The sequence below is a fragment of the Styela clava genome, chromosome 11 (genome assembly GCF_964204865.1).
Source record: "Styela clava chromosome 11, kaStyClav1.hap1.2, whole genome shotgun sequence".
Classification (NCBI taxonomy): Eukaryota; Metazoa; Chordata; class Ascidiacea; order Stolidobranchia; family Styelidae; genus Styela; species Styela clava.
The window spans coordinates 6,659,895-6,673,235 of NC_135260.1; the positions used below are offsets into that span (position 1 = coordinate 6,659,895).

Below are 13,341 nucleotides of genomic sequence, written 5' to 3' on the forward strand. Positions count from 1 at the left end.
TATTTCGTCACCCCCAATCTGACACGCACCGTCCGTATTTTGTCACCCTTAATCTGACACGCCCCGACCGTATTTCGTCACCCCTAACTTGACTCGACGATCTTATTTCGTCACCCCCAATTTGACACGCAACGACCGCATTTCATCAGCCCTATTTGGACACCGCCAATGTGACTTTTGTGCTACCACCCCTGTAGCTTTTTTTTTGTCAAAAATCCATCGTGCGCTTTATAAGCGTGTATTCTATGCCGCCCTAATGTATGGATCGGGTAGTACTTTGGTCTTTTTTGATTACTCTAAAAACAAGTACTATTGTTTTATAAACAAAATATTGATTTTTTTGTGTCTAATGAGCTTTGTACGGTAATTATAATTTCATGATAATTTAAAAAAGCTTTAAACAACGCGATTACAATTGCTTGTTTTTAGATTTATGACACAAACAACGAGTACGATAGAATCCAAGGTAGAGCTGCTACATTTAATAAAAACAACGAAATAGAAGCAATACTCATATGATCGCGAAATTCAACGATCAAAACAGTATTCCCGCCAATTCGGGTAAAACATCACAATTTTGGATGAAATATTTGGTATCATGGTATCCTCAGAAAAAATTACAAATAAAAGTAATAGGCTTCTAGCGAGTTCTCGCATTTTATGTATTGAAAATTTGAAAGCGAATTTCTATAACAATCACCCCAAACGACACCAACAACAATTCAAAATTTAGCATTATTTTAGGAATTATGTTTATTTATTTTAGACATGAACAGTTGTATTCCTTGCAATCCCTGCAAGGCTTTATGTGGCGCGCTATCGGACTTTCCCAGCGTCAGTGCCTTTCACTAAGTTTTCCTCACACTGCAAAACCACCCGATATCAACAAATCTACAGAAAAACATGCGCGTTAGCTGCAGGCTAAATAATCACCATTCTTCGATGAAATAGAAATTCGTCAGAAATTTTATCTGTGACGATCGTCGAACCAAAACCAAAGGGATATTTGATGTACAAGAGTACTGCAATGAATTTCTTCCTCGTCGTCGCCGTTATTATCGGTATTTCTGTGGCCGAAGATAATGCTAAATCAGGTGAGCTTTTATGTTGTATTATATTCTCTTCGTGTGTGTGATTTTGTTACGTTTGGTTCTCCATTATTTTATCTACAATCTTAGAAAATAAACGTAGTTTAGCTGATAGCACATAATTGGGCTGTTTCGTTGATAAATTATAACATAACAGATCATCTTAAAATTGTTTTAAAAATTAAATTAACAAAAACTCAATCGATCGTGAGGATGAATCTCAGTGCTTGTTTATATTACATTTTTGATCCCATCAAGATGGGTCGAAATTATAAGTGTGATTATTCTACAGTATTTATGAACGAAATTATTTCCGTTTGTATGTTTCGTATTTTAATGTAATTTTTGCCGGTATTGAAACTGAGCTTCACAGCATTCGCTGGAGGGCAATTACTTTCTGACGCGTTGTTGAAAAGGTCGAGAAAAATAGAGACACTGTTGTTGACATACCTGTACGTAGATTGGGTGAGAAACAGGTAGTATAGTTTTGACAGATTTATTTACATACCATTACTGGTTTCAGCTTCTAATTAGGGTTCAATAACAAAATTGACAGATTCAGAATCAATGTATTATATTACACGACTGACGCGATAAAAACGTACTTAATACGGGAACTGATTCAGTAGCGACGTTCGGCCGTCAGTTGTCGCTGAAGAGTTCGTTAAATATGGTGGTGGGAGACCAATGTTGATCCTATTTTTTTGGTCGCTTTTTATTGGTTAAAAACTGTTATGATTAGGATATTCTATCATATATGAATACCGTATATTATAAAAAATATTTAGTCTTCAGTATAGTGTGCATGTTTCCTTAAATGTATTTAATTGCCGTGATACCTCGCTCATGAAAGTGCACTCCAAGCACCTCCTGTACACAAAGACTTATAATAGAATAAGGAGGGGAAATCACCAATCCTAGGCGTGGAAGCAGTCAGTGGGGGTATCTTTCTGTTGTCGCGCAGTCGTGTTTTCGAATCAATTGTTCAATTGTCGTAATTGAATGATTCTTTTTGAGTTTGTAGTATATTCCAGTGTTCGTTAGACAGTTCTGTAGTTCTGTATTTGTTTTTTTAGTTCTGTAGACTATTTGGACAACGCATATCACAATCCAGTGATCAGATACCGGTACCGTAATAAGTATAAGTTTATTAATGGGTTTAATTAGTTTAATAATGAAGACTGAAACTGTCTGTGAGACTCTAACTAAATCTTAGAATTTTTGGAATCTTTCTAGTACTTAACTGTTGTAGTGCTGATTACTTATTACTGTACTATGTTTGTTATTTCAACAAATATAGAAATACTGAAATAGCAGAATTCTGTATGCAGGTATGAATGCAAGTTCATGCATCTGACTGTCAAAAACAAAAATAACTGGAAAACAATGACAAAAAATAACTAATCCCATATCGAAATGGACTAATAACTGCACGAGAGACTGTCATTCGCCATATGATTACACCATCTTATCACTGTATCACCTTTTTTCTCTCTCAGGATGAATCCATTTCATGTACCTTAAAATGCCGGGTCTGGTATAGTTTAGTACCACATGTACTTCTAGTTGACCTGGCTCAACAATTTTTGCATATGTCAATCCTAACCCCCACCTGACTACGTCACCGAAAAATTACGTCATTTTGACGTCACAGTGGCGTAATAATGCCCACCGAAGTATGCGGATGGTTGTCCAAAACGCGCAGACGATCACCCGAAATCGAGCAATCAATTTCTCCCGTTTTCTCGTCACAACGATCACGATAGGAGAGAGATCGCCGGCTTTAGCAAGTTCGTTATCAGCGGCGCAGATGTCATTTCGGGCGATCGTAATTATACTTTGGCAATCCCTATGACGTGATGGTGACGTCGTAGTGACGTAATTTTTGGATGGCACAGTCAGGTGGGGGTTAGGAATAGCATAAGCAAAATTCGTTATGCTACGCCCACCGGAAGTACTTGTGGTACTAAACTATACTAGACCCAAAATGCTGTAGATGTGTACCTACTCTGTATGACACAAGGCAGAACGATTTAAAATTCCTTATTCCAGTATTCTGTTATATCTAACCCATCATGACTGGGGTCTCATGTCAGCATGTAGTTTTGTACCTAACTTACTTCTAGTGGGCATAGCATAACAATTTTTTCACGTGTCAATCCTGCAGACCTGACTATGCCATCCCAAAGTTATGTCACTACGACGTCACATTCACGACATAGAGCTCATACGATCGCCCAAAAATGGCATGTGCGTCGATGATAGCGACTCACTAATGGCAGCGATCTCTCTCATATTGGGATCGTTGCGACAAGAGTTGCTCGATTCCAGATGATCGTCTGCACATCTTGGATGATAGTTCATATAGTTTGACCTCTATTGCGTCACTGTGATGTCATAGTGCCATAATTTTTAGATGACCCAGTCAGGTGGGGGTTAGGATTAACATATGCAAAAATTGTTATGTAACACCCGCTAGAAGTAGTTTAGGTACGAAACTACACTGGACCCCAAGATTGTTGCATACTAGTAATTTATAAGTTCAGTAGTTATCACCAACAAACAAAAGCATGATTGCAAGGTCTGATGGTAGTGGATAGTGGAAATAATTTAGGAACAGGTTATACTGCTGTGTATGTGTGTATAGAATTTTATAATTCAGTAATAGCATGATTGGAAATGCAGTAAATGTTTTGAAGTGAAAGACACCCCTTTTCCATTATTGCCTAACAATGCATTATAACATTGCTATGAATTGTATTAACATTCCTAATTCTTTAGCAAATTACAAATATTAAAAAAATAAATTGGATGGTGTTGATGACTTAATGTTGGTGAAATTCAATTCACTGTGACAATGATGAAAAGCAGAACGATGCCGAGAAATCCAGTCAAATCTGGGATACGACCTCTTTCTGAAATATGTTCGGATTGTGGAGCTCCAGATGCTAACTGGGCATCAGTGAATCGTGGTGTTTTGATGTGCAATGATTGCGCAAGTGTGCACATGACTCTTGGACGACATATTTCCCAAGTGAAGCATCTGCATAAATGCACCTGGCACCCAAATATGCTCAGCATGGTGCAACATCTAGTGTCTGCGGGTGCAAATTCTATTTGGGAACACTCGCTGTTAGATCCTGCTCAAATGCGTAGTGGAAAAAGAAAACCTAATCCTAATGACAATATTCACCCAACAAAATCCGATTTTATCAAATCCAAGTATTTGAATTTGTCTTACGTTCATCGCTTACCACTCAGAGAAGATGAACATCATGACATTAGCAAACAGCTTCATTCAAGCGTGAGAACTGGTAACTTGGAAACATGTTTACGACTTTTATCTCGTGGCGCTCAAGCAAATTTTTTTAGTCCAGAAAGAGGAAATGCACCGCTTCATGTGGCATCGAAAGTTGGGCAAAGCCTGCAGGTTGAATTGCTTGTTGCTTATGGAGCGGATCCTGCTATACGAGATTCAAATGGTAAAACACCTGAAGACATAGCCAGAGCTGAGAATCATAATGATTTAGCCGATCGATTAGTTGAACTTCAGCATGAACTATCTGATAGATTCACTGAGTTCGTTTGCAGTCAAACTCCAGATCATAAGGCTGGAAAGCATTATCTTTTACCTAAGATAAAGGATGCTTGTGTGATAAGCCCAGAGGGTAAGCGGCGTCTTCGAGCTCTAAACAACCAAACATTCGGGGAATTAGCTATGGATGTTTATGATGAAGTCGACCGTCGTGAATTGGAACGAGTTTGGCAAGAAATACAGAAGGGAATTTTATTTCCTGGGAAAGGCACAAACCCAGCATTACAAACCGAGGTTGTTCCGTTTCTTCCAGTTCATCCAGATTATTCAACGACTCGTAACCAGGGTCGTCAAAAGCTAGCAATTTTCAAAGAAGCTGAAATGAATAATTTAATCTGTGATATTCTACATGAAGTCACTCGAAGACAGAAAATTTTTGATCCTATTCCTCCAGAAGAAGACCCGATTTATGACATTCCACCTGATGAAGAATTGAATTACTTTGCAATCGAGAAATCTATTGAGCCACCTAAAGAAACTGTACCAAAGGAAGAGTTTCTCTCAATAAAAGCAAAATTAGAGGAGAAAAATGCTGAATGTTTGAGACTCACTGAACAAAATCGTGAGTTGTCTACAAAAGTCACAGCACTGGCAAAACAGAAGATTGATTTAACTAGAAAAATTCAAACGTTGCTTTCTAATGTTCCACAGCTAACCCAATCTGCCAAGAGCACGCCCCAAGCAGCGCACCAAAGTGATTTTACAGCACTGCCTCGAATCGGACTTCAGAGTCCTACTGCTAGACCAAGTTCTGTATATAATCCGAATGACTCATCAGGGAGTACATCGTCATTGCACTCGACTGAGAGTTCAGAGTTACGTCGTCGTACAATTCATGTTGATCATCAAGGTGCCACTGGTGAGGACCTTCAACAATCAGCAAGTCCATTAGTTACCAAGCATGATGCTGTTGCTGCGGCTGATAGCCCATCACATTGCAGTAATGGGAGTGAATACGATAATAACTCCGTTGCAAAAGACGAAGCCAAGTCTGAAACTACAGCAACGTCTGAATCGAAAACTACTGGCAAAGATGCAGAACCTCAGCAAACCAATTTAAATGCAAATAATAATCTTCCGCAACCAACAGCTCCTCTAGCACAGCCTAGGCCTGATTTAGTCTCTGAGGACACAGCTAAAGCCTCAGAGCCTCAGGAAGAAGCGCAAGAAAAAACTACTCAGAGTAATTCAAGTAGTCCTCATTCACAAGTGGATGCAGAGGAGCCAATTATTTGGCCGGAGCGTCAAGCGTTGATGAAAAAAACAGAATTACTTACTCGAATGATACAAACCTTGCTCCAAACAGCTCAATTGAAGAAAGTCGATTCCTATTTAGAATGTGCAGAGAATATTCTATCTGCAGTTTCAGAAGTTATTGCTCTATTCGACAAACCTCACCTGCCAGCAATAAAATCAGTCTTATCATTGATATGTGAAAGTGCTCACAAGCTCAGAAATCGTTGCAAAGACACACCACCGGAGCATAAAAGTAAAGCCGATAGCCACAAGCATTTGACGGAGGAAATTATTGCTTATGCTTATGAAGTTGCTAAAGCCGAAAAGCAACTTGTTATGATGGCACCTAAGGAGGAAACCGAGCCTTCAACCTCAAGAGCTGAGGCTTGATCGTAAGGTTTATGACTGTGGAACAGTAATCATGGGAATTCGTGTTTTTGCCATTAATCCTACAATTATTAATCATGATAGAAAAGATGAAATGCTTGCAGTAGATAAAAATCTTTAAATTTCTATCATCAACATGCATGAACAGTTTTGTTTTGTTATAATGCCATTTCTGTTTCAATGCTTCATAAAGAATGGACAGTTTCTCTATTCAATGGTCTGCAATACGGCCATGTCAACTCACAAGGCGATAAGATAACAATTTTATATATTCCAAAATATACTCAAGACTACTATATTAAACGTATCTTCAAACTGTTAAAATATGTTGATAAATATTATTTAACTGGGGGGACAGTTTGTAACTTCTAGGCCGAATATCAAAAGTGGCCATAGGTCTGAGAAGTTTGGGAACAATTGGTTGAGAAATTGAATTAATTTCTAATAGAAAACAGTGATTCTAATTAGTTTTCAATTTTTGTTAAATAAATATAGAAACAGAATTATTCTACTCGATAGCTGAATTAGTTGAGAAAAAGATTAATTCAAGGTTTAATCACGTCGGTGTTGGTATATTATTTATTTTTTGTCTTTTTTCAAGTCGACGACTATTATCTTTACACTTATCATCACATTTAAATCATCACCAATCCTTGTCAATGTCATTTAATCTGTTCTTATTTATTCGTTCACAATTTATAATGTATTATGATTTCTTAGGTTAACTTTACCATTTTGTTGACTGCTTCTTGCTAGTTATTGCATTGAAATCAAACACTCTCCTAATTGTTTGAATCTAGTAAAAAGTCTTGTATGATTCTTTATTGGCTGATATTGGCAAAACTTATCATTGAATATAGAAATAAAATATTATCTGGTACTGTTATTCATTCAACAAAAATGTCATATGTCTAACACAAAATTCATAGCGATTAGATATGGATTTCAAAACAATGATTTGAAACATTTTAAATTTAAACCTGCTTCTCTTTTTTCGTTGAACTCATATTGTGTTCTTAAATTTTGATCTGTTAGTAATGATCACTTAGATGTAATTAAGAGTTATCATTATCTGAAAAAGTTCCAATGGAAAATCCCATAATATCAAACTTATTTGAACATTACTTGTTGAGTCTCTTTGTTGAGTTTCAAAAAAAAAAAATTAAAGTAAAGAGGAATTGAAATTAGTGCTTTGTTTTATGCATTGAATAATTATAGGAACTTTTTTTAAATTTTTATCCTTAAAAGTTCGATCTGATAGTGATGATCACTGGACTGAATTTAAAGCAATAAATCTCAGTATTCAAATGATTTTTTATGGTGAATTCTATGAGTATCAAACTTAATTCATTTTGTGTTTCTGAAGTTATATTATTTGGTAATTTTGGATGGTCATTTTGCTGAAAATGGACTAAATTTAGCGATATCAGCATGCAATAAATCTTAATGAAGAATTCCAGAATACTAAACTTTATATTTAAACATTAGTAATCGAGACTCCTACTTTTTTTTAAGTTAAGTAACAACACTATCTCCTTTATTGACTTAATATTTGTGTTTTACTGTTAGTTTCTTTGTAGGGAACTTCAGTTTGATTCTGAAAAATTTTTTGTGTGTAAATTTTATCAAAAATACCGGTATATCTTGTATGTCATTCGCTATTAGAATATCACATTCCATTACAATTGATTTCATGGAGAAACTGTCATTTTATAAACATAAATTGCTCAAATCCAGGTTAAACACAATCACTAAGAAATTATGGGAGACTCTTTGAGCATAGTTACCTATGTGCACCCACTGAAATTCTTACGAGCTACTAGAACTACATAGCGTTATGGTTGTGTATTACATGCCAGTAAATTGTGATTGGTGTGAGTATTGAACCATGTCAAGTTAAATTAACATTTTAACAGTTTTTCACATCAAGACTCAGAATGTTTATACCTGTCCAACATAGATTATGGAATTATCATAAGAAGAGTTCATAGTTCAATCGACTTCCTTTTTAACTTAGTAACAAGACTGCCTAAATCTACCATATTTATTGGAGTTATGTTGAACTACTTTACAGCCTGCAGGTTGAAGCCGTCTGCTTGTTGACAGGTTTTTGTTTTGTTAGAAAATGGGATATTGCCAATTCATGCTTAATGTGGTGCTTAATAATTGTATATTTAGTTACATTATAATATTAAGCAGTGTGATCTATGTGTTGTGCCTATTAATTTTCACTTGTTATGTTATTAATATATATCGAAATACATCTTCTTGCATATGTGCATTATTCCTTGTATTTCATTTGAAGAGCAGGGTTTTCAAGGGATTATAGGTTCTCCCGAAGTATGTGTACCAGGTTAGAATTAGGTCATAATTTTATTCCTATTTTCTTTATTTTAGTTCTATTACGAGTTCAGGGACTGTCTATGTTATCCAAGTGAATATACCCCTGTCTATAGATTTCACTCCCTTCATTAGTTACCTCCATATTGATACACACAATTCTAGAGCGCCTGGTTATATATGTTGATGAGTATAGGACATTGGGATATTTAAAAATCGCTATGGTTTTCTGTGATAAATTTCAACAATCAGGCACTTCTACATCAGTAACTAGAAACAAAATCTAAGAAATAAACAAGTTGGGTATAATAGTGATTCATGAACAGGTAAACACAAAAAATCCTTGTAACTTTAACAAATAACTAATAGCAGAATTGATATGTCAGAAGGGCCATATGGTCACAAAGTCAAGGCAAACAATTAGTTATGAGAAATTCCTTTTGACAAAAAACTAATTTTGCAATAAAGTAGACCCTGATTGCGAAAGAGAATCATGTTAGGTTAAGATGACCAAATTTTCACTGTTCATGGGGATATTTTATTTATTTATTTGACAACCACTGATTTATGATATTTTAAAAAATTCTGAAAGCCATGATGGTTTCACGAGATAAGGAAATTGCTTTCAAGAAAAAATTGGATCTTTGGATGGTATTAATATGTTATAAATATGTCATCGCATACACATACTAAACTCCTGGGAAATGATTACCCTTTAGTTTCAAACTTCCAGATGCTTTTAAAATGTATTCATAATCAATGGAAAATCTCAAATTTAAAATAAAAATAGTATTTTATTCAATACGGACTACAGTATCTATAGTTGCTGGGAATGAGTGTTGTGAAGACCCAATTCATTGACTCCACTTCAGTTACCTTTTTCAAAGACTTGAAGTGACTGGAGCCATCAAAACGAGATGACTTGGACTTGAGTAACCGCCAGAAAGATTTGGCACTCGAAGATATTTTTGAGCGAGTCTTTGAAATGAGAAAAAATATACGATTTACCATGTCTATCAATTTGTATTAAGAAAATTGATAATTTACAAACTTTTTATAACAACAACTCAAAATTAGGCATGTTGAGAAATATATTGTCGCTACATGTTCAAATTCTGGTTCTATTCAATGAAAAATTGGTTATTTTAAAATGGATTTTTGGTATCAATGTGACTCATAGTCATTCATCTCACTGTGGTTTATGTAGTCAACTCGGTGTAAATCAGTGGCTTGATTGAGTTAGGTTTCTGGATATTCAGTGACTTGAATTGGCTTTAGACATAAAGAATAGACCTTGCCTAGACTCGAACTTGACTCAAAACCCAGATGACCCTTGACTGGGGATTGAGAGCTTTTATATTAATGAATTATGTCAATCATAAAATGGCAATGTTATAAATTTGTTTGTTAATCTATTTCTTTTCTATTTTAGTGGAAAAATGCACCATTCATGGAGAGAGATGCACCTTCCCCTTTACATTCAGAGGCAAAAGTTATGATGAATGTACAAGTGATGGGGTAGAAAGCGAAAGAACTTGGTGCCCTACTTATATTTATCCAAATGGCAGTGCCCATCTGAATTACTGCTCACCATGCTGGGGTAAATAACATAAATCATTCTTTCCATTCGTTTATGAAACTTTGCTGAAATCATGGTTGGAATTGTTTCTAAACTAAATAATCGAGCTAATTACAATTTGCCGAAATAAAAACTGATTAAATGTGTCTTAACAGGTGATCAACGTTGTTATTTAAGAGCTGACTCATTCCCAGACACTACTTGGACACTGAATTGTCCACCAGGATGTGTTTATGTACAAAGACAAATGTATGGAACGGACAATGAATATTCTTCCGATTCCTTTATTTGTGCTGCTGCTATTCACGAAGGATTGCTAACAAGTAAGTAGCGGAAAAAGACAATTTGTTTTGGCATATTGCACATTATATATTGTTTGTGTAGATTAATATCTGCTGATTTGATAGTGAACGAAATGACTTGATAGTTGTCATCATTCATATTTCCCATGCTTCCCATTTTCTAATTGATAGCCCTGTTAGTAAAATGAGATTTAAATCCTCATACTCGCAGGGAATATAAGTTGAAAAGGCTTGACTTGTCAAATGACAATGCATGGGGCAGCAATTGGCCAACTTATTTTTTTCTTTCAATATAGGATAGGATTTGCATAATTATCCTGGGGGAGCGAAAAGCCGATCGGGTTAAGTGAACCTCCCTACAATACCCCAGAGTCCAGCAATTCTCTCGCACATAATTTTCCCCTACATGATTCGAACCTGCGGTGGTATTCCTTATGCTTAGCACGATGCGCCTCATTGTCGAGTCTAGAATAAGTATGATGGTTGTGTTCCTAGTGATATATAAAATTAGCAACTCTGCACCCAAAATCTGAAGGCATAATTGTTGACTTTTTCAAAAACATCATCAATCGTATAAGTACAAAATATATACCGGTAATTCTAAAATTTGCAATTTTATCGGGGAAAGGCAAATCAACACAAATTGAACAACTAGTGAAATAAATGCTTTTTAATGATTTGTATCCACACAATTTCAGATGAAACTGGTGGTGAAGTAAAATTTGTCAAAGAAGATTGGAAAGCTCCATTTCTTACAAGAGTTGTCAAGAATGAAGTCAGTTCCAAACCCTCAAAGAAAGAGGATTTTTCGATGATGTCATTTATAAGTGAGAAGAGTGAAAATTTTTGTTTGATTGGAAAAAAAAACCTTGTAATTTGTATATATAATAGTCCAGTTTTATGGAAAAAATACAGACAGTAGAGTTTAATTTTACAAAAACAATGTTTAAGAATAAAGTAAAAAATTAAATGCAATTTTGTGGGGAAATTATTATTACGACACCCATCTAGAACTTTTAGTGATATGAATCTGAATGGTGCATTTGGATTCCTTTTAAATCAGCTAGTGTTCTTACAATCGTGCTAACCAAGTGCAGGCCAACCAGTTTTATGGTTTTTGAATTAATTGATGCACGAGGCTCAAAATCATGATGACTTATTTTTATAATAGTTTTATAAGACTCTCATAGTGAAATAAAAATTACTGACAAATATATTGTGGTTATACTTGCAGAACCATTAGTTGTGGGACCTTCCCCGAAGTTGATTTTCTCTCATGACAAGAGCAGCATTTCCATGTTTACTTCTGATAGGTAAGACTTTAATAACAGGACTAATATCTATCTCCACATTCGAATTGGTGTTCTTGGCTCATGATTTGATGAATGATAAAATGTGATTTATTAGGTCTTGTTTGGGTCTAGTTTTAACTGGACGAATATTGGCAATTTGTTACATAGATGTTGTCCTCTCTGGTTTTTCATGTTTGAACTTCTATTATGATTATAAACAGATGTTTTTACCATGCTTTGAGAAAACTTTCCAAAACAATAGTAGCATAAAAATTTTCCTCAAAATCCTCAGTTTGGGGTCCAATGTTACATTTGTGGAAATGGAAGGCACAGGACAATACTTATATTTTTAAACGATATTATATTAAAATGGTGAATTGATTTTGACAGAAGATGTATAAGACAAAGATAAAATAATACTTCATTCATATTCTATTCAAACAGTTTGATTGGTTTTATCTATATATAGTAGGCCCATGCAGCAGTGTTAGAAAAAAGTCTTTGAACTCCGAGCCGCATGCCATGTCAGGTCATGGGCCATCCGAGTCTCAATTCAAGTCAGTCAAGTCAAATCAATCATTAGACAAGTCCCACTGGTGTTCTGTTGAACATGAGTTCGAGTCATCTCCAGTCTTTGATAAAAGGTTCATTCGACTCCAACTCAAGTTGAGTTAGTGACTCAAGCATTCCCAGCACTGGTATGCAAAACTAAAAACCTTCTTTTAACTTTCATATTTGAACTTCCCTATATATTTTTCCAGCACTAAATATCAGTCACTTATTGATGGTCAAACATACGCAACTGGTGTGGCTGTCGATGTCAGGAACAAAAAAATATATTGGATTGATATGACACAAAGATCAATATGGAGGTAAACTTTTTTAATCTGCAATGATTCATCCTATAATCATCATATGAAACCAAAATTTAATCTTCATTTTGCCTTGAAGTGTCTACAGAAGTGTCTACAGACACAGTTAAACTAATTTTAGGTTTCAGTAAGATAAGACAAAATCATGAAATGGAAAAAATAAGTTAATTTAATTATTATTTTGTACACTTTTCTTTACTTAATTGCAAAGAGGTTAAATTCAAAAATTTTGTTGAGGCGCTATTTTTCTTAAAAAACTTTCAACTAAAAACCTTTATTGAAAAATTTGTGCCTACAGGCATATTATGGCTTTGTATGGCTTTTTACTAAAGGAGTGCTGCAAGGATGCAACATTGATAACTTTGCCTTAAATAGCCTCAAGCTTCAATTTTTGAGACTATTGTTCTGAGATTGGTGCTTTATATACCTTAATATGATTTATAGTATTAGTCAATGTTCTGAAAGTATCGTATTTACCTCAAAATAGTTTCATAAATAAGTTGAATTTGCTTAATTTTGAAATTACGAAAATAACATGACATATTTTACAAAGATGTTTTTAGTACTTATGTCAAAATATAAATCCATATTTATTTGTTATAGTATCATCCATTTCAAACAATATTTTGAACTTTGATTCATGAATTCAA

At 34.9% G+C, this 13,341-nt stretch overlaps 2 protein-coding genes across 2 annotated transcripts in view; both read left to right on the forward strand.

The window, feature by feature from the left end:
• The first annotated feature begins 877 nt into the window (after positions 1–877).
• Positions 878–13,341, forward strand: part of LOC120346911 (uncharacterized) — a 30,277-nt gene continuing 17,813 nt past the window's right edge. Inside the window, exons 1-6 of the mRNA XM_039416703.2 lie at positions 878–1,094; positions 10,079–10,246; positions 10,381–10,548; positions 11,226–11,354; positions 11,762–11,840; positions 12,581–12,691. Coding sequence (XP_039272637.2) covers positions 1,010–1,094; positions 10,079–10,246; positions 10,381–10,548; positions 11,226–11,354; positions 11,762–11,840; positions 12,581–12,691 — 740 coding nt within the window. The 5' untranslated portion in view covers positions 878–1,009. The remainder of the gene's footprint in view (positions 1,095–10,078; positions 10,247–10,380; positions 10,549–11,225; positions 11,355–11,761; positions 11,841–12,580; positions 12,692–13,341) is intronic.
• LOC120346912 (ARF GTPase-activating protein GIT2-like) lies at positions 3,848–8,590 on the forward strand. Its single transcript, XM_039416704.2, has one exon. It carries the CDS (start codon positions 3,946–3,948, stop codon positions 6,307–6,309), a length of 2,364 nt encoding a protein of 787 aa, XP_039272638.2. The 5' UTR covers positions 3,848–3,945; the 3' UTR covers positions 6,310–8,590.

Bases quoted from the DNA above. Each gene is read 5' to 3' on its own strand.
- LOC120346912 (XM_039416704.2), top strand. From the start codon at position 3,946: ATGATGAAAAGCAGAACGATGCCGAGAAATCCAGTCAAATCTGGGATA.